Source organism: Heterodontus francisci, chromosome 7 (assembly GCF_036365525.1).
Source record: "Heterodontus francisci isolate sHetFra1 chromosome 7, sHetFra1.hap1, whole genome shotgun sequence".
Lineage (NCBI taxonomy): Eukaryota > Metazoa > Chordata > Chondrichthyes > Heterodontiformes > Heterodontidae > Heterodontus > Heterodontus francisci.
In genome coordinates, this window is record NC_090377.1 from 8,569,625 (window position 1) to 8,590,505 (window position 20,881).

The 20,881-nt window shown below is 46.1% G+C and overlaps 1 protein-coding gene across 1 annotated transcript in view; it reads right to left on the reverse strand.

Moving 5' to 3' along the window:
• Positions 1-20,881, reverse strand: part of LOC137371661 (glial fibrillary acidic protein-like) — a 151,208-nt gene that overhangs the window by 43,688 nt on the left and 86,639 nt on the right. The window contains exons 4-5 of the mRNA XM_068034458.1: positions 18,458-18,616; positions 9,248-9,334 (exon numbers count right to left, since the gene is read on the reverse strand). Coding sequence (XP_067890559.1) covers positions 9,248-9,334; positions 18,458-18,616 — 246 coding nt within the window. The remainder of the gene's footprint in view (positions 1-9,247; positions 9,335-18,457; positions 18,617-20,881) is intronic.

Sequence of the window (20,881 nt, forward strand, 5' to 3'; positions counted from 1 at the left end):
GAGCAGATCTGATCGAGGTGTTTAAAATCATGAAGGGTTTAGATAGAGTAAATAAAGAGAAACTTCTCCAATGGCTGATGGATTGATAATCAGAGGGCACAGATTTAAGCTGATTGTCAAAAGAATCAGAGGCGACATGAGGAAAAAGTGGTTGGATCTGGAATGGATGGCCTGATAGGTAGGTGGAAACAGATTCCATAGTAACTTTCAAAAGTGAATTCGATAAGTACATGAAGGAGAAAAAAACTGCAGAGATGTGGGTAAAAAGCAGGGGTGTGGGACTAACTGGATTGCGCTTTGAAAGAGCCAGCACAGACTCAATAGGCTGAATGGCCTCTTTCTGTGCTGTACTATTTTATGATTCGATAAGAACACACTCATAATGGCTTTGTGGATAACTACATCACACAATATGGTAGTGAGCCATAAAGACAAAGAAAGTCCAGGTTTGGTGCCAACTCTTTGCTGAGATGGCTGATCTCAGATGCTGCAATATAACTGCCACAATGGGCTGGATTTTCGCTGCGGGGCAGGAAAAGTAAGTTGGGACTGCTTCTGGATCCTGAACCCACCCGCTGGGGGAAACAGCAATCAGCCCCCTTAACTGGCAGGGAGACGGGTTTAGTGGCCAAATAGCTGCCGTGGAGATGGGACTACTCAAGTGCAGGCCCCATTTAAACACACCATGGCAGCCGTTACTGTGGCTACTGTTTGAGTGCTGTTACTGCAGACTGGAAGTGCAGAAAAAAGACAGCCAGAAGCCTGGAACACAGGGCAGTGCAGCCCCTTGAATCTCAGATGTGGACCTGGAGGTCCTGCTGGAGGCCGTTAGGGAGAGGAGGAAGGTCCTCTTCTCAGAGGGTGGCAGGAGGAGCCCACCCACCTAGATTAAGCAGGCATCGATGGACATTGTTGACACAGTCAGTAGAAGTGTGATCCAAAGAAGTTGGATCCATTGTAGGAAGAGGTTCAATGACCTGATATCCTCTGAGAAGGTGAGTGCTACCCCAACCCGCAGGACAGACCTCTGGGTATTCAGCCTCCAAAAGACACACCAGCTGAGGAACTTCATGCTGCTCCTGTACAATGGGAGCAGTGTGTGCACTTACTGACCCCTCAGAATGGCTCAGAACCATAGCTACCGAGGACCTGCCAACACTGATACATACAGGACTTTAGATTGTAGTGGGTAGTGTTTGAAGGAGAATAAGGCCCCTACTGTAATTAGTATTTTTTTAAAGGAGTAACTAAGTAATCTAAAGGTAAGTCATGGCAGGAGAGCTCGCACCCGTGATATTCTCTTCCTGCGCTATGTAGGAAATCAGGGATGCTTCCAGGATTCACTGTGGAGCATCTGTGATGCTCAGAACATCGTGGATAGCATGTTTAGCAAGGTGGTCACACCGCAAGTAATGGCTGCACAGGCAGAAAAGGGGTGGGTGACCACCAGGCGTAGTAGTAGGCACAGGCAGGTAGTGCAGGAGTCCCCTGTGGCCATCCCCCTCTCAAATAGATATTTGAATACTATTAAGGGGGGATGGCCTCCCAGGGGAAAGCAGCAACAGCCAGGTTCGTGGCACCACGGATGGCTCTGCTGCACAGGTGGGGGGGGGGGGGGGGGGGAATGACTGGGAGATCCATAGTGATAGGAGATTCAAATGTAAGGGGAACAGACAGGCGTTTCTATGGTCGCAAACGAGATTCCAGGATGGTATGTTGCCTCCCTGGTGCTAGGGTCAAGGATGTCTCGGAGTGGCTGCAGAACATTCTTGTTGTGCGGGGTCCCTTGGGGAAGAGCAACCATAACATGATATGATAAAATTCTTCATCAAGATGGAGAGTGAGAGAGTTGATTCTGAGACTAGGGTCCTGAATCTAAATAAAGGAAACTATGAAGGTATGAGGCGCGTGTTGGCTATGATAGATTGGGGAATGTTACTTAAAGGGTTGACAGTGGATAGGCAATGGTTAGCATTTAAAGAGCACATGGATGAATTACAATAATTGTTCATTCCTGTCTGGCGCAAAAATCAAACAAGCAACAAACCTGAGGATTGGGAGCAGTTTAGAATTCAGCAAAGGAGGACAAAGGGATTGATTAAGAAGGGGAAAATTGAGTATGAAAGTAAGCTTGCAACGAACATAAAAACTGACTGTAAAAGCTTCTATAGATATGTGAAGAAAAAGATTAGTGAAGACAAATGTGGATCCCTTAGTCAGAAACGGGGGACTTTATAATAGGAAACAAAGAAATGGCAGACCAATTAAATAGATACTTTGGTTCTGTCTTCACAAAGGAGGACACAAATTACCTTCCAGAAATGTAGGGGAACTTAGGGTCCAGTGAGAAGGAGGAACTGTATGAAATCAGTATTAGTTAGGAAATGGTGTTAGGGAAATTGACGGGATTGAAGGCCGATAAATCCCCAGGGCCTGATAATCTACATCCCAGAGTACTTAAAGAAGTGGCCCGAGAAATAGTAGATGCATTGCTGGTCATTTTTCAAAATTCTATAGACTCTGGAACAGTTCCAACGGATTGGAGGGAAGCTAACCCCACTATTTAAAAAAGGAGGTTGAGAGAAAACAGGGAATTATAGACTGGTTAGCCTGACATCAGTAGTGGGGAAAATGCGAGAGTCCATTATAAAAGATATAATAGCAAAGCACTTGGAAAACAATGACAGGATTGGTCAAAGTCAACATGGATTTACGGAATCACGCTTGACAAATCTACTGGAATTTTTTGAGGATGTAACCGGTAGAATAGATAAGGGAGAACCAGTGGATGTGGTGTATTTGGACTTTGAGAAGGCTTTCGATAAGGTCCCACATAAGAGATTAGCGTGCAAATTTAAAGCACATGGGATTGGGGGTAAGGTACTGACATGGATCGAGAACTGGTTGGCAGACAGGGAACAAAGAGTAGGAATAAACGTGTCCTTTTCCGAGTGGTAGGCAGTGACTAGTGAGGTACCGCAGGGATCATAGCTAGGACCCCAGCTATTCACAATATATATTAATGATAAAGATGAGGGAATTAAATGTAATATATCCAAGTTTGCAGACGACACAAAGCTGGGTGGCAGTGTGAGCTGTGAGGAGGATGCAGAGAAGCTCCAGTGTGATTTGGACAGGTTCAGTGAGTGAGCAAATACATGGCAGTTGCAGTATAATGTGGATAAATGTGAGGTTATCTAATTTGGTAACAAAAACAGAAAGGCAGATTATCTGAACGGCGATAGATTGAGAAAGGGGGAGGTGCAGCGAGACCTGGATGTCCCTGTACACCAGTCGCTGAAAGTAAGCATGCAGGTGCAGCAGGCAGTTAAGAAGGCAAATGGTATGTTGGCCTTCATAGCGAGAGGATTTGAGTACAGGAGCAAGGATGTCTTGCTGCAATTATACAAGGCCTTGGTGAGACCACATCTGGAGTAATGTGTGCAGCTTTGGTCTCCTTATCTGAGGAAGGATGTTCTTGCTATGGGGGGGGTGGGGGGGGGTGCAGCGAAGGTTCACCACACTGATTCCTGGGATGGCATGACTGACGTATGAAGAGAGGTTGGGTCGATTAGGCTTGTATTCGCTGGAGTTCAGAAGAATGAGAGGGGATCTCATAGAAACCTACAACATTCTAACAGGACTGGGCAGACTAGATGCAGGAAGGATGTTCCCAATGGCGGGGGAGTCCAGGACCAGGGGTCACAGTCTAAGGATAAGGGGTAAACCATTTAGGAATGATATGAATAGGGATTTCTTCACCCAGAGAGTGGTGAACCTGTGGAATTCTCTACCACGGTAGCAGTTGAGGCCAAATCATTAAATATATTCAAGAAAGAGTTAGATATAGTTCTTAGGGCTAAAGGGATCAAGGGATACGGGGAGAAAGCGGGAACAGGTTACTGAGTTTGGATGATCAGCCATGATCGTATTGAATGGCGGTGCAGGCTCGAAGGGCCGAATGGCCTACTCCTGCTCCTATTTTTCACTACAGCTTCTAATGAATAGAAGCAGCTGGTACTGGCCACAGAGGACAGCAGTGCCAAACATGCTCTCTTTTTTCTTTGCAGGAGAAATGGGCTCAAGTCATCACACCCAAGGAAGAGGAAGTGATGGAAATAGCCAGGATCGCACACCATGACGAAGTTAGCCATGGCAAGAGGGATACTAATGGTGGAGATGGTGAAAAGAGAGGGCAATGCGCTCATTAAGGGGAGCACTCCACCCTCTCTAACAGCATGCTGAACACCAAGTTGCATTAGGAAGCCTCAGCATGCAGAAGCTTCTGCTTTCCAAGGCTAGATCTCATGATCTCTTCTTGGGTCTCCTAGAAGTGAGAGGCCAAGACAAGGAGACCTTCTCCCTCTGGGCCAAGGGAAGCAGCAGAGCTCCGAAGAAACACAGTCATACCTTACAAGCACACAGTCCACCAGTAAAGATACAGTCACCTCAGTGGGTCTTTGTACATGGTTAGATAGGGTAGCAGTGGGTGAGAACATGCCTTCGGAGAATACTTGGCATCAGGTGGCAGGACTATATCTCCAACACAGAAGTCCTTGAAGCGGCCAACACCCCCAGCTTATACACACTACTGAGTCAGCGGCGCTTGAGATGGCTTGGCCATGTGAGCCGCATGGAAGATGGCAGGATCCCCAAAGACACATTGTACAGCGAGCTCGCCACTGGTATCAGACCCACCGGCCGTCCATGTCTCCGTTATAAAGACGTCTGCAAACGCGACATGAAATCGTGTGACATTGATCACAAGTCGTGGGAGTCAGTTGCCAGCATTCGCCAGAGCTGGCGGGCAGCCATAAAGACAGGGCTAAATTGTGGCGAGTCGAAGAGACTTAGTAGTTGGCAGGAAAAAAGACAGAGGCGCAAGGGGAGAGCCTACTGTGCAACAGCCCCAACAAACAAATTTCTCTGCAGCACCTGTGGAAGAGCCTGTCACTCCAGAATTGGCCTTTATAGCCACTCCAGGCGCTGCTTCACAAACCACTGACCACCTCCAGGCGCGTATCCATTGTCTCTCGAGATAAGGAGGCCCAAAAGGAAAGGAAAGGGTGAGAACAAGGCACTAGTACAGGAGGAGGTACCACAGGCAGAGGCAACTGTAGGCAGCTCCCCTCAGAGGAGGACTTACACAGTCCAGCTAAATGGACACAGATGCAGGGCCTCAGAAGTCACTGGAAAGCAGGTTCTACCTGGACTAGCAGCAGCAGATGTGCTTCCATATGTCAGAGTTCCCTGAGGCAGTGTGGGTCATGGGCAGAGAATGTAAGAGTCCATCTAGCTCACATGCACCATGGCTCACGGCTTTCAGAGAATGAGCTCCTCCATAGAGAGCCATATAAGGCAGCATTTGGAGTGCATGCAGTAACTGTGCACTGACGTGCAAAGGATGCATGCCACATTATGTAGCCTGGACCAGTTAGTGGGCTGGTGGTACAGAGATGTCAGTTACGCCCCAGCTGGTGTTTCCCTCCAGCCATCCGCAGCACCAGCCAACGACTGAGGCTGGCAGCAAAGAGAATGAGGGCGCTACCCTCACGGTGCGCCATCATCATCGTTGGTCTCCTTGGCCCCTTTGACAGAGGGAGTATTAGTGCAGCAGGGTCCAATGACGGAGGCTGCCCCTGCAGTGATTAAGGTGCAGCAGCTTCTAGAGCTGCCTCCACAGGCACCTCCATGATGCAAGCTGAGACAAGTGAGCAGGTTACCTCCACGTCCTCTAATGCTACAAGGGTGGCACCATGTAGAAGTGGCTAGCGCAGAGGCCATTGTGTCACACAGAACACTGACTGGGTCACTGGGATGTCTTCTTCTTGTAACTATGCACTGTTTTCCTTCATCAGCACCACGCAATAACGACACTTGAAACCAAATGCGAGAGACTCCTTTTATTAATGGCAGGACAAGAAAAGAAGTATGAGGTGGTGAAGGAGAGCAAGGGTTCCTCAACCTCCAGGCAGTCGCAGCAAGAGTTTACATGTTCCAGGCTGTCATCCAGTGAGTTCCATACCAAGCCCTTCATCCTGGGTCAGAGGGGCTCAGTTGAATTGTTCTTGAATCAGATGATCCCTGACATTCATCGCAACCTGACGAGATCTTTGAACCCTGTACCAGGCCCACCATTTCCTTGTGCAGCCAAAGCTAAAGGCCTGCTCGGGTCTGCAAAAAAAAACCCGACCCGAGCCCGACAGAACCACATCTGACTTGAGCCTGACCCGGCCCGAGTCCTTCCATGTTTTCCCGCGTCCGACCCGACCCAACCTGACCATCAGTTAACTTACCTTCCATTTTCCACTTTGTTGCTGATCTGCACAAGCTTAAAATAACTGTAATAAAACCACCTTTCTAATCCAAAAATTAAAATAAGAGTGGAGCCACTTATCTGTGATTGAGCATGTCCGGCCCGGCCTGACCCGAGCCCGAATGCCGGACCCGGAAGTGCAACCCGACCTGACCCGAACCCGACACATGTCATCGGGTCCTGTTGGGTTCGGGTCGGGTAGCAGGCCTTTAGCCAGAGCATCACAGTGTTCTGCATCTCCCCCCACTCCTCTTCCACCGATGAGCTGTCTCCTTCCAGAGCCTCACCGTCCTCAAGGTCCACACCTTTCTTATGGAGTGAGCAGCAGACCACCACAATGAGCGAGCCCCCTGCAGGTGTGTATTTCCAAGCGACACCTGACCGGTCCGGACACTGGAACCACATCTTCAGAAGCCGGATGGCCTCCTCAATGGTGGTCCTGCTGAGCAGATGGCTTTGGCTGAATTGCCTCTGTGCCTCTTGTAGAGGGGTGAGTAGCCATCTCTTCAATGGATATCCTTTGTCCCCTAGAATCCATCCACGGAGTTTGGGGGGTGGAGTGAAGAGCTGTGACAGCCTGGACTGCCGAAGCCTGAAGGATCACGGCAGCTGCCAGGAAAGCTAGTGCACAGATGGAGGAAGCAGATCAGCTGAATGTTGAAGGAGTGCAAGATGTTTCTGTAGATGAATCTGAGTGAGCGGTCATTGGCTGCCTTGATGGCCACATGGGTGCGTTCAATGATGCTCTGCACCCGGGGACATCCAGTGGTGGCGATGAAACCCACTGTCCTCTGTGCCTGCAAAGGCCCAGTCTGGAATTGCGTGTACTGTCCAGCTCTGGCAAACAGGGCATCAGTGGTGTGCTGCAGTTTGCAAGATGCCGCCAAGGTCTGCAACTGATCTTTAGAAGAAGCCAGAAACAAAGAAGTTCAAGGCCACAGTGACTTTGATGGCTACTGGCAGGGCATGGCAGCCAGTGTGGAGAGGTGTGAGGTCTTCGGTAATGAGGGCACAGATGTCTACGACCCTTTGCCTGGAGAGTCTCCTGCGGTACTGGCTGTTGGTCATTTTCAGGTAGCTTTGTCTTCGGCAGTAGATCAATGCTGAGGGTATGGCCTGCATGTCTTTCCTGCTTGGCAGCCTTGCCCCCTGCTCTTATGTTCCAGTGATGCCAGGACAATGATGATACCCAGCAATGCCCCAGCATTTAATGCCCACTCTCCCTGCTACCCTCTGTGCCGTTCACCCTTTTATGGGTCCAGCTAATTCCCCAGGGCAGCCATGACTGGCTCCCCACTGTATATCTGCCTTCATTCAGCTACTCTGCCCTATGCAGCAATGCAGCCCATGCTCCCCTGTGAAAATCATAACATCCCCCTTAACGAGCTCTTTAACCCACGTAATTGGCCTTCATTATGGATCAGGCAGGATCGAAGGGGTGCCCTCCCCTGCCCTGGTGAAACTGGCTGATGCCAGTCTTATTGACACCCACCCGTTTCCATTCCCGGTTCTGGCGGGACCCGAAAATTCAGCCCAATACTTCAGACCAGGAAAGGGCAAATCAGTCAGGGTTGCTACTCGTTATAGCTATACAGTTACCCCCGACTGAAAACAGGTTTGTGTGGCACCCAGGTGATGAGAGGGTCAGGCTCTGATGCTGTCCACAATAGTCTGCTGCCACTTACTGCCTGTGGAACTGGCATGAGTTAGGGCTTCATGGAAAGATAGAGCAAAGTTTAAAAAGCAATTATTTTTTACTTTAAAAATACAGGTACAATTAATGAAGGAAGAACTTGCATTCTTGCAGGGATAAGTATTGGGGAGCACTTCCCTGCTCTTCTTCGAATAGTGCCATGGGATCTTTTATGCCCACCTGAGGGGTCAGATGGAGTTTTGCTTTAAAGTTTCATGCAAAACTGGCAGGGCAGCACCCCCTCAGTACTGCACTGGAGTCTCAGCCTCGATTATCTGCTCAAGGTTTTGGAGCCAAAAACTTCTGACTCAGAGACCTGAGTGCTACCAACTGAGCCATGGAGAACACTGGTCAGGCATACAGACTGGTAAACAATTTACAAAAGATTGTTGGTGGAGGGAAGGGGGGTGTGAATTTTATACTCACCCCCACGGTGGGTTTGGAGGCAGAGAGCACATTATTGGTTAGGATAGTGGTGGTGGGGAACCCCGCCACCTTCCCACCTCAGCTGAAATTAACTCTCAATTAAGGGCCTCATCCTGCTGCTGACACAATTAGCTGAGTGGTGGGCAGACCTATCGCCATACGGGAAGCACGGCAAGAAAAAACATGCATGTTGCTTGCTGGCTCCGGTTGGGAGGTGGGGTGGGGGAGGTCCCTGAATGAGGATCCCGGCATTAGGAAGGGTGGGGGCCCGCTGAGAGACCACCACCCCCCCTCTTGCTAACGACCCCCTACACCCCCTGCCCCACAACCCCTACTCTGCAAGACCCCTCCTGCCCTGACCTACCTGTGGCCTGGGTCCAGCGCCGTTCCTCGGCCTGGGGTGGGTGCTTCACTGGCAGCAGCCACTGTCTCCACGCTGGTGTTGCTCAGCTAAAGAAATACTGGTCTCTAATTGGCCAGCAGCTCTCAGAGGGTGGGACTTCCATCGTCGGGGTCCTTGATCCCGTAGAAGGCCAGCCGCGGGGTTCTCGGCAGTGTTTTTGCCAGAGGTCGAGACCTCCATCACCCCGAGAAAATCTCCGCCTAGGAGGAATAAACCATTAGGTTCCCGTCACCCTTTTATGGGGCCTAGTTAATTCCCTGGGGCGGCAGTGATCCATTGATAAATTACACCGGTAAAAAAATTTCACATGTTTACATTAACCCAGATATTCCACTGGGGGGCATACAGCAGTAATCTTAGCAAAACAAAATGGATGCTCAACAGAAATACCAACTGACAAGATACTTACTTTCAACTTAAGCTCATTTGCCTCTTTGCGATAACAGTCAAGTTCCTTCTTCGCATTTTGTTGTGCGATACTGTTTGCTTCCTCAAACTGCGAATGCAACAAGAGTAAATTAAGCACTGTGTATGGAAATATATTATCCTTTTAAAAATAAGTTTGAGCTTTTGAAACCTGATGAATTTTGCTTAATTTTAAGCATTTCAACATGTAATACAATAAAGGATGAGTTTTTTTCACAATATTTTTAAAGCATTTCAACAAAAAAGCCTAGCTTCACTTATCATACAGCCAGAGTCATAGTCATTTATGGCACAGAAGGAGGCCATTCGACCCATTGAGCCAAATGAGAAAAATCACAGGGACAATTGTGCTTGTAGCATTTTGGGTTTGACCAGCAGCCCCTGAGCATTTAATTCATAATATTTCCTATATTTATTACTTTAATATATGTAGCACTTTTTGATTAACATTTGGAGTCAACAGTCATGAAATTCAGGCAGTCATTTAGATATAAAATGACGCAAATATGGTGAGTCATTGAGTACATTCATAGCAATTTGCACCCATGTGATAGAATAAATCCCAGAAGGGATACCAGGCTGTTAGCCATCAATCTATTTACTTTTGTGTGTTGCGTCAGGTTTGAGACAGCAAAGTCCATTAGGTTTGATTCTAGGTATTAGGCTAGAATTATTTTTATTCAATGTGCCCAGTAGGGTGCAGATATACAGTTGCTGCTAATCCCCACATCAAGGGCTCAACATTTTGTTAAAGGTGGTAACTTTGACAGCTTAGAATGCTAACCTTCGATGATGAATGAAGGAGGAATAGCAGGATTTATTCTCTCTTTCTCTAATCTGAGACACAGAGAGACTCCTGGAAGAATATAAATTTATGCAGCCTGTAACAGGGGAAGTCAGGTTCAGTTAAACACAGCTAAACTGAAAATGAGTGTCTGCCTAGCACAGTATATATTTGTTGCTTTTGTTACGACCAGGTGAGAAGGAGTATAGGGTTCCCTCTCAGCCTCCAGCTGGTCTTACTGTAAGGGTTTAATTTTAAACACACCATGTTTAAATCCCCCCCCTTGGTGAATCCTTGTTCACTGCTTTCCAACTAGGCTGCTTTTGCTGACAACACAACCTCTAGGCGGTGCTGCATGGGCACATGCGCAAATGCAGCCTGTGCCACTAAAATGTCACAGTCTGCTACATTCAGGAAGCTGCCAGGACCAAAGATGGTGCTGCTCAAATAATCACACAAAACCAAAGTAAACACATGGTAGCACACAATGGCCGGAGACAGTGAGAGAGTGAATGGGGGGGAGGGTAGCGAGCGAGGAGACAGGGGGTGGGGGGGCGGCAAGCAAGCGAGGGAGGGAGGGGGTGGAGAGCGAGCGAAGGAGGGAGAGAAACCAGCACAAAGAGGTTTTCTTAGGTTTAAAGAAGAAAGGTTGACATTTATTAAACTTAAACTCTAATCTGATTAACGCCTATGGATACATGACGCGCTCACGCTCGCATGCATACGCGATACACACATGCAGATAGAGACAGAAAAGAGCAGAAGAAAATCAAATGGAAAAGTTTGAGGCAATCTCTGAAGAGGGTTTTTGTCAGTTCTTCGAGCTCACTGTAGAGTCTTTGATTGTAGGCAGATCTTGATCTTTAATGGGGTCCTGTATTCTTCTTAAATGTTGTTCGTTGTAGGAGACCTTTTTCTCTTGGGATTCATGTGTCCTCAGTGGATCTGGAGTTCCATGAGAAAGAGAGGGACAGCCAGACAGGAGAGGTCTTCTTCAGTTCAGCAGCACACTGCAGTCGCTCTGTTCAAAACTGTTTGTACAATTCAGAAAAACCAGGTTGCCAAGCAGGCTAGCCACGTGACCAGCTGGTCTGACCACGTCTGTTTGTGGATTCGGCCATCTCAGCAGTCATCCTGAAATTTGAGCTCCCTCACCTTCAATGTCTGGTGCTCAAAGTCCAATGTGGGTTAAGTTGGAGAAGGGAAGTTATCCCTTTGTGTCCACAAGCACTGTCTGTTAATAAGCAAATGTCTTTCCAGCCAAGGGCCTGGTGATTTTTTTTTGAACAAGTCCTTTCTTCACTTCAGCAACAGTTTTCAAATCAATGTTCATATGACAAAATTAATGTGACTCATTCTTGGTAGGTGCAGGGTCTGCATGACACTTTCCTTACATAAATAGAAGGAATTGATGAAATTCACAGTGAAAACTGTATTCTGTTCATGTCATACAAAATAATCCTGTAAATTGGCAACAACGGCTGGTATTTTTCTTTGGGCGGGAGGCCCCGCCACCGGCCGAAAAGTCAGTGGTGAGCCCGCCTCCGACGGGCCTGTGGAGCCAGACAGGGATTTTATGCGCCCCAGGCCCTTCATTGGTCTTGGGCTGGACTTCCACCTCCTTGAGGTAGAAAGTACCTCAGCTCTTAGTCCCAGTAGCCCACCGGGAGCAGTGACCACGGCTGGGACTACACCTAGCCATCGCAAGCAAGATGAAGGACAGCCCTGGAAGACAGGTAAGTAGGGCCTTGCAGGGAACAATCAGTTGGGCCCCAGCGAGGCAAGGGAGATCGGTCAGGGGGGATGGGAGGAGCGTTGTGTGTTGGGGGTGGGTGGGGCTTCAGGGGCAGCCCTCCATGGGGCCCAGGGTGCCTGATCAGGAGGGCTCTCCCCCAGCCCGCAAGAAAGCCGCCTGGGTTTTTGAGGCTTCTTCTGTCTGGCCGCCAAGGGTAAAACACCTGTGATGGTGGGAGGAGGCCCTTAAGTGCCAGTTAATTGGCCACTTAAGGGCCTTGATTGGCCTGGGGCTGATCTGCCCTGCGTAAAATTGCAGTGGGGGCAGGAGGGGGTGGGGAATGGTCCTCTCCCGCCTCCCACTCAATTTCACGCACTTCCCCACCCCCTGCCACCAGCCCTCTCATTTGGGAGGCATAAAATTCCAGCCAAGGATTCTGACCCCAGGGTTACTCTATAATTTACTTAGATACGGGACAGTAAAGGCATGCTCTGTATCAGAGATCCACTGATGCAAGTGATTGACGATATTGAACACAAGAGCATAGCACGACTTGCAAAATTTGTAATAATTCCTTTGTGACTTTTAAAAACATTTTTCAATGAAAAAAAAATTCCTGAGTGCAATAATAAATACAATGGTAAAGATCAAAAAGTATGTCTGCAATAATAAGCACACAGTTGATAATTATTCATTTTTGGGATATGGGCTTCACTAGCAGGGCCCATCCCTAATTGCCCCTCAGACGGTGGTCATGGGCTGCCTTGAACCACTGCAGTCCATTTGGTGAAGGTGTTAAGTAAGGAATTCCAGGATTTTGATTCAGCGACAACAAAACAACATTAAGTCAGGATGGTGTGACTTGGAGTGGCATTTTGCAGCTGATGAGAACATAAAAACATAAGTAATAGGAGCAGGTGTAGACCATACAGCCCGTCGAGCCTGATCCACCTTTCAATATGATCATGGCTGATCTTGGGCTTCAACTTTGGTAGAAGAAAACAGAAAGACAAGAGTATTTCTTATATGGTAAGAGGTTGGGAAGTGTTGATGTCCAGGGCCTAAAAGCTAGCATGCAGGTCCTGAAAACAATAAGGAAGGCAAATGGTTTGGTGGCCTTCAGCGCAAGGAGTTTTGAATACATGACTAAAGAAGTGTTGCAGCAAATGTATACAGCCTTGGTGAGACTGCACCTTGAGTATTGTGTACAGTTTTGGTTTCCTCATCTAAGGAAAGATATACTTGCCATAGTGCAATGGAGATTCACCAGACTAATCCTGGGATGGTGGGAGTATCTTATAAGGAGAGATTGAGGAAACTGGGCCTATATTCTCCAGAGTTTCGCAGAATGAGAGGTGATTTCATTGAAACGTACAAAATTCTTACAGGGTGTGACGGGGTGGATGTAGATAGGATGTTTCCCCTGACTGGTGAGTCTGGAACCAGGGGACATAGTCTCAGAATAGGGGGTAGGCCATTTAAGACTGGTGGTGAATCTTTGGAATTCTCTACCCAGAGGACTGTGGAAGTTCAATCACTGAGCATGGTCAAGACAGAAATCTGGATACTAATGATATCATGTGACATAACAAATTAGGAGGAGTAGGCCACTCGGCCCCTTGAGCCTTCTTTGTCATTCAAAAAGATCATGGCTGATCTGATTGTAACCTCAACTCCACATTCCCGGCTAACCCGATAACCTTTCACCCACTTGCTTATCAAGAATCTATCTACCTCTGCCTTAAAAATATTCAAAGTCTGCTTCCATCACTTTTTGAGGAAGGGATAGGGGATAGGTGGGAAAGTGGCTTTGAGGTAGATGAACCGCCATGATTTAACTGAATGGCAAAGCAGGCTCATAGAAACATAGAAAATAGGAACAGGAGTATGCCATTCGACCCTTCGAAGCTGCTCCGCCATTCAATATGATCATGGCTGATCATCCAACTCAATAACCTGTTCCCGCTTTCCCCCATATCATTTGATCCCTTTTGCCCCAAGAGCTATATCTAACTCCTTCTTGAAAACATACAATGTTTTGGCCTCAACTGCTTTCTGTGGTAGCGAATTCCACAGGCTCACCACTCTCTGGGTGAAGTAATTTCTCCTCACCTCAGTCCTGAAAGGTTTACCCTGTATCCTTAGACTATGACCCCTGGTTCTGGACTCCCCCACCATCAGGAACATCCTTCCAGCATCTACCCTGTCAAGTCCTGTTAGAATTTTATAAGTTTCTATGACATCCCCCCTCACTCTTCTGAACTCCAGCGAATATAATCCTAACCGACTCAATCTCTCCTCATACGTCAGTCCTGCCATCCCAGGAATCAGTCTGGTAAACCTTCGCTGCACTCCCTCTATAGCAGGAACATCCTTCCTCAGATAAGGAGACCAAAACTGCACGCAATATTCCAGGTGTGGCCTCACCAAGGCCCTGTATAATTGCAGCAAGACATCCCTGTTCCTATACTCAAATCCTCTCGCTTTGAAGGCCAACATACCATTTGCCTTTTTTACCGCCTTTTGCACCTGCATGCTTACCTTCAGCGACTGGTGTACGAGAACACCCAGGTCTGTTGCATATTCCCCTCTCTCAGTTTATAGCCGTTCAGATAATAATCTGCCTTCCTGTTTTTGCTACCAAAATGGATAACCTCACATTTATCCACATTATACTGCATCTGCCATGCATTTGCCCACTCACTCAACTTGTCCAAATCACCCTGAAGCCTCTCTGCATCCTCCTCACAACTCACCCTCCCACCCAGTTTTGTGTCATTTGCAAATTTGGAGATATTACATTTAGTTCCCTCATCTAAATCATTAATATATATCGTGATTAGCTGGGGTCCTAGCACCGATCCCTGCGGTACCCCACTAGTCATTGCCTGCCATTCGGAAAAAGACCCATTTATTCCTATTCTTTGTTTCCTGTCTGCCAACCAATGTTCTATCCATCGCAATACACTACCCCCAATCCCATGCTCTATAATTTTACACGCTAATCTCTTATATGGGACTTCGCCGAAAGCCTTCTGAAAGTCCAAATAAACCACATCCACTTGCTGTCCCTCATGAACTCTACTAGTTACATCCTCGAAGAATTCTAGTAGATTTGTCAAGCATGATTTCCCTTTTGTAAATCCATGCTGACTCTGCCTGATTCTACTACTGTTCTCCAAGTGCTCGACTATAAAATCTTTGATAATGGACTCTAGAATTTTCCCCACTACCGACGTCAGGCTGACTGGTCTATAATTCCCTGTTTTCTCTCTACCACCCTTTTTAAATAGGCTCGATGGGTTGAATGGCCTTCTCCTGCTTCTATATATCCTAACTCCACTTTCCTGCCTGCTCCCCATATCCCTTGATTCCAAAAGACCAAAAATCTGACTATCCCAGCCTTAAATACAGTCAACGATTGCGCATCCACTACCTTCATCAGAGCAGAAGGTTAGGATGTGTGGCCTAAATAAGCATTCTTTATACAAATGCAGAGTATAAATTACAAACTGAATGAATTGCAGGTGTAAATTCAACGTGGAGATTTTACATATTAGCCACGACTGACACATGGCTACAAGTCAGGACTGCGGACTAAATATACCAGGTTATAAGGTCTACAGGAAAGATAGGGAAAATGGCAGAGGGGGAGGAGTAGCCTTAGTGATTAAGGATGAAGTTACTTAAATGATAGGATACAGCAAGAGATAAGCAGATAGTGGAGACTTTATGGGTAGAATTAAGAAATAGGAAAGGATTTAAGACAGTAATGGAAATGGTGTTTAGGCCCCCTGGTAGCAACTGTGAAGTGGTAGACTGTATAAATGCAGAGATTAGATAAACATGTAGCAAATGCAGAGATTTTAATGGGGAATTTAATTTCCATATAGATTGAATAAGCAGACTTGCAGCAAATACCAGAAAAATAGTGAATTTCTTGAGTGTGTCAATATAGTTTTCTGCAGCAACATGCCTAAAGCCAAAAGGAGGCACGTCATATTAGACTTAGTAATAAGTACTGAACCAGATTTAGTTAATAGCCTAACATTTATCAATAGTGATCATAACATGATCGCGTTCAAAGGGAGAAATGCAAAACCATCTACTATGATTCTAAATTTAGGTGAGGTTGACTTCAATGGATGAGACAGACTGTCCACAGTAAACTGGGCATAACTGTTAATGGGTAAAACATAAAATCACTGGAAGATGTTTAAAAAAAATAATTTCATGTGCAACAGAACTAGTTTATATCCCTAAGGGGCAAGAGCTCTATATGCCAGAAAAGAGAGACCTGGGCAATTAAAGAGGTAAGAGACAGCAAAAAACTAAAAAAGACAAACAAAAATGCAAAAAAAGTGCAGATCCTGGCAAATGGGAAAAATGATAACACAACAGATAGTAAGAGCGACAAAAGGAAGTATGAGAAGAATCTTGCAAGTTGTATCAAAATCAACAGAAAAAAAAACTTTACAATTTTATTAAGAAAAAGAGATCGGTCAGAAGCAATTTGGGCCCCTTAAAAACTGAGAACGGCAATATTATCAATGGAATAAGGAAATGAAGGACATGCAGAATAATTATTTTGCATTTATAGTAGAAGAAAAGTTCAGCATGCCAGACATTCCAAGGAAACTAAAACTGAATCAGAGTCCAGGACTCACCAAGATAAGCAAAATAAAGGAGTGAAAAAAATAATGGAACTAAAGAGTGACAAATCCCCAGGACCAGTTGGTTTCCATATCAGGGTTTTAAAGTAAGTAGTAGAGCACATTGCAGATGCCCGAACCATAATCTTCCAAAGTTCTCTCGATTCGGGAACTGTTCCTTTCGATTGGAAAATGGGCAGATACTCTAATTGGTAGAATGTGACTAGTGGTGTCCTGCAGGAATCTGTCTGTATTGGGGCTTCAATTGTTCACTATTATTTATTAATAACGGGATAGAAAGCTATATATCCAAATATACCAATGACACAAGGACAGACAACATCTTAAGCAGTGTAGATGGAAACGTAACATTTCAAAGAGACAGTCATAGGTTAAGTAGCAAATCAATTTCAATGTAGACAAATGTGAGGTCATCCATTTTGGACCTAAAAATAGAAGGTACTTTCTAAATGGTGAAAAGCTAGAAACAGCAGAGATCCAAACAGACTTGGGGGTCCAGGTACATAGATCATTAAAATGTCATGAACTGGTACAGCAAGTAATCAAAAAGGCTAATGGAATGTTGGCTCTTATATCTACAGGACTCGAAAACAAAGGAGTAGATGTCATGCTTCAGATATACAAAGGCCTGGTTAGACTACACCTGGAGTACTGCCAGCAGTTTTGGGCATCACACCGTATGAAGGATATAGTGGTTTTGGAGGGAGTGCAATATGGAATCCAGATATTCTGGTAAACCTATGGTTAAATTACGAGGTGAGATTACACAAACTAGGGTTGTATTCGCTGGAGTTTAGAAGGCTAAGGGTGATCTGTTTAAAATTTTCAAGATATTAAGGTTAACAGATAGAGAAACTATTTCCGCTGGTTGGGGAGTCCAGGAGTAGGAAGCATAGTCTAAAAATTGCAGCCAGATCTTTCAGGAGTTAAATTAGGAAACACTTCTATACACAAAGGCCAGGATTTTGTCTGGACGACTAGGGACTCAACCACCGGCAAAAGTGTCTGCGAGAACCCAGGGTCACCTCCTCTGAAGAAGGCCTGCCAAATCAAGTGCCAATTCGGCACTTAAATGGACAGCGGCGGGCCATCCCCAGTATCAAGGATGCCGGTGACGGAAGTCCTGCCTCCTGTGAGCTGTCAACCAATCAGAGGCTGGCAGTTCTTTAACTAAGCAGCGCCACTGTACAGGTGGTGGATGCTGCTAGTAGAGCACTCACCCGAGGCCCTGGAACCAGGCCACAGGTAAGTCAGGGAGGGAGGGGTTGGCAGCAAGGGCAGGGTGGCCGCTCCCAGTGACTCCCTCCCTTCCCGATGCTGGATCCCTTATTTGGGACTTAGTGCCTTTTAACGAAGGACCCCTCCCACCCTCACCCCGGAGCTGGCAAGCAACCCACAAGGGTTTGCTCGGCATGCTCCATGTGCAGAAACAGGTTTTCCCACTGCTGGGCTAATTCCAGCAGTGGTGGGATGAGGCCCTCAATTGGGCATTATTTGCCCACTTAAGAGCTTCAATTGGCGGCGGGGCGGGTCGGCCTTTCACAGGACTTCCTGACCCGGACTTAATTTGGGTGGCGGGGTCCCTGCATTACTATCCAGCCCGATTATATGCTCTCCCCTCCTCTAAACCCATACATGGGAGACAGAATTAAATTCCACCCCCCCCACCCCCCACAGTGTGTAGTTTGGAGCTCTTTTCCGCAAACAGCAACTGATGCTAGGGTTTGTAAATTAACAACTGATCAAAGGTTGATAGATTTTTGCGAACCAAAGATATTAAGGGATATGTGGCAAATATGGATATGGTGTTAGGTTGCAGGTCAGCCATGATTTCACTAAATGGTAGAACAGGCTCATGCGGCTAAATGCCCTACTGCTGTTCCTATGTTCCTACATGGGGGAAGGGTAATTATATTTAATTAATTGTCAGCAAATGATTGCTGTATATAGTGATACATTTTTCTATAATGTAATAAATATGAGGCTATTTTCCAAACCTACCTTCTGTTTATATTTGTCCATATCCTCTTTATTCCTTTTAGCGAGCTGTTCATATTCGGCATGAATTTCTTTCAGAACCTGTTCTAGGTCTGCTTTATTTGTATCTGCTTGTTCAAGGTTCTGTATGTGTTCTACCTTCTTCTGCCAGTAAATGCGCTCCTGTAAGTCAAAACGTCTGTAAAATCAAGGACCATAAAAGGCCACCTGGCTCATCATAGCTCAACCTATTGAATTATTGTATGTGAAACAGTTTGAGAGTTTTCAGGTACAATAAGACACTTCTTTTAACCTTAATTCACCCAGCCTCCCATCCAGCTGCATTTTGAACTAATCTGGCAAATTGTTCTAACCATTCATCATCGCTTGAATTAAATGATTCTTTCTCATAATTATTTTAAGTTAACTTTTCATTAATTTAAGTTTCTGTCATTTGGTCCTATTTGCCTCACTTACCTTGACATCATGTTCTGGATTCACCATATCTATGTCATTTGACACCTCATAGAGTAAATGTAGTGACATGGGGTTGGATTTTTCAAAACACCCATGGAGGCGAGGTCAGATGCAGGTGCGCTTCAAAAATAACGTTCCCGGATGGTCAGTCTTCCGACGTCTCTGGAACACACCGCATTTTCCAAAGCGAGGGCTGGGGTGGGGGGGCGGGAAGTGGGTGGAGCCAGCAACCTGCTTGCCTCCAATTAACTCTCCATTAAGCTTGCTGAAGAGCTTGTTAATGGGCTGGAGAGGGCTGAAGGAAATTTCCAAAGCGGCAAACAGGAAGATCGAATGGTCTGGGCCATGTTAGTGCACACCTGACAGGAGCACTGCAGGGAGTAGTACTGTGATGTTGCTGCTGAACTAAAGTTTTGAAAAAAAGTTATTCAAACTGAGGTGCTCGAGCAGCCGCACAATGTTGCCATCGCTTGAGCAGAGCACAAGTACCTTGTGATTCACCGTTTGGCCATTTGTATGTGCCATGAGGCAGCTGGTTTTCTGCTCTCCTGCCTGCTGCAATCTGCAAGGCAACGGCAATGCCTTTGAGCATTGCAATTCAAAGCCAATTCTTGCCTCCAGGCAGCATCCAGCACTACTAATTGGGCACCAAACCTGCCTTCTGCCCAATTAGGGGCTTTGCATGTTAAAATAGTGTCACATAAATGACGCAGACGCGGCATAGGGTCAGGACCTGTGAATTATTCAGGTGTCTGGTTCCTGACCCCGGATTGAAAATCCAGCCTATATAGTCTGCACCTATTGGAAAATCAAAGTTGTATTGCCTATGATTTTCTAATTTGCTTCGGTGGTAAATTTACACAATTTACTCCTATACATCTTCATTTCATTCTCCCTTAACTTTGTTTTCTGTAGACTTAAATATCTCTGATCTTTTTTCATAGTTTATTTCGTTAAGGGCAACAAGGGACATGGAGCAAAGGCAGGTAAATGGAATTGAGGTACACAGTGACGCTGATATAATTATATGATCTTTACTAGGGCATAGTAGACTCTCGATTAAGTTCACAGCATGAGGAATCGGGGACAACTAGTAGAAGGGATCACACACTGGCTAGAAGACAGGAAACAGAGTAACGGTTAAAGGCAGTTAGTATTATAGAATGGTGACAGCACAGAAAGAGGCCATTTGGCCCATCAAGCCCACACTAGCTTTCTGCATGAGCAATCCAGCAAGTCCCACTCACCCACCCTTTCAGCATAGCTCTACAATTTTTCTTCCCTTTTAAAAGACGCGATTTAATCTGCCTCCATCGTATTTCAGAGCATAACACTCAGAATCACAGAACTGTTACAGTGCAGAAGGCAGCCATTCAGCTCATCATGTCTGTACTGGCTCTCCGAATGAGCAATTCACAGTGCCATTCCCCTATCTTCTCCCCATGGCCCTTCCGTTTCAGATAACATCTAGTTTCCTTTTGAATGCTTCAATTGAACCTGCTCACCGCATAAAAAGTCGTTAGAGTCATTTACGGCATAAAAGGATGCCATTTGGCTCATCAAGTCCATGCTGACTCTCTGCGGAGCAACCCCAGTCAGTCCCACTCCCCCCATGCAACTTTATTTCCATAAAGTGCCCATCCAATTTCTTTTTGAAATTATTGATTGTCTCCACTTCCACCAACCTCATGGGCAGCGAGTTCTAAGTTATTCTTAAAAGGTCTTCCTCACATTCCCCCTACATCTTTTGCCCAAAACCTTCAATCTGTGTTCTCTAGCTCTTGTACCATCAGTTAATGGAACAGTTTTTCCTTGTCTAACATATGTAAGCCTGTCATAATCTTGTACACCTCTATCAAATCTCCCCTCAATCTCCTTCGCTCCAAGGAGAACAACCCTAGCTTCTCCAAACTAATCTTGTATCTTGTTACAAGAGTCCATATTTTTTGTTAAAACTTGGGAATCTATATT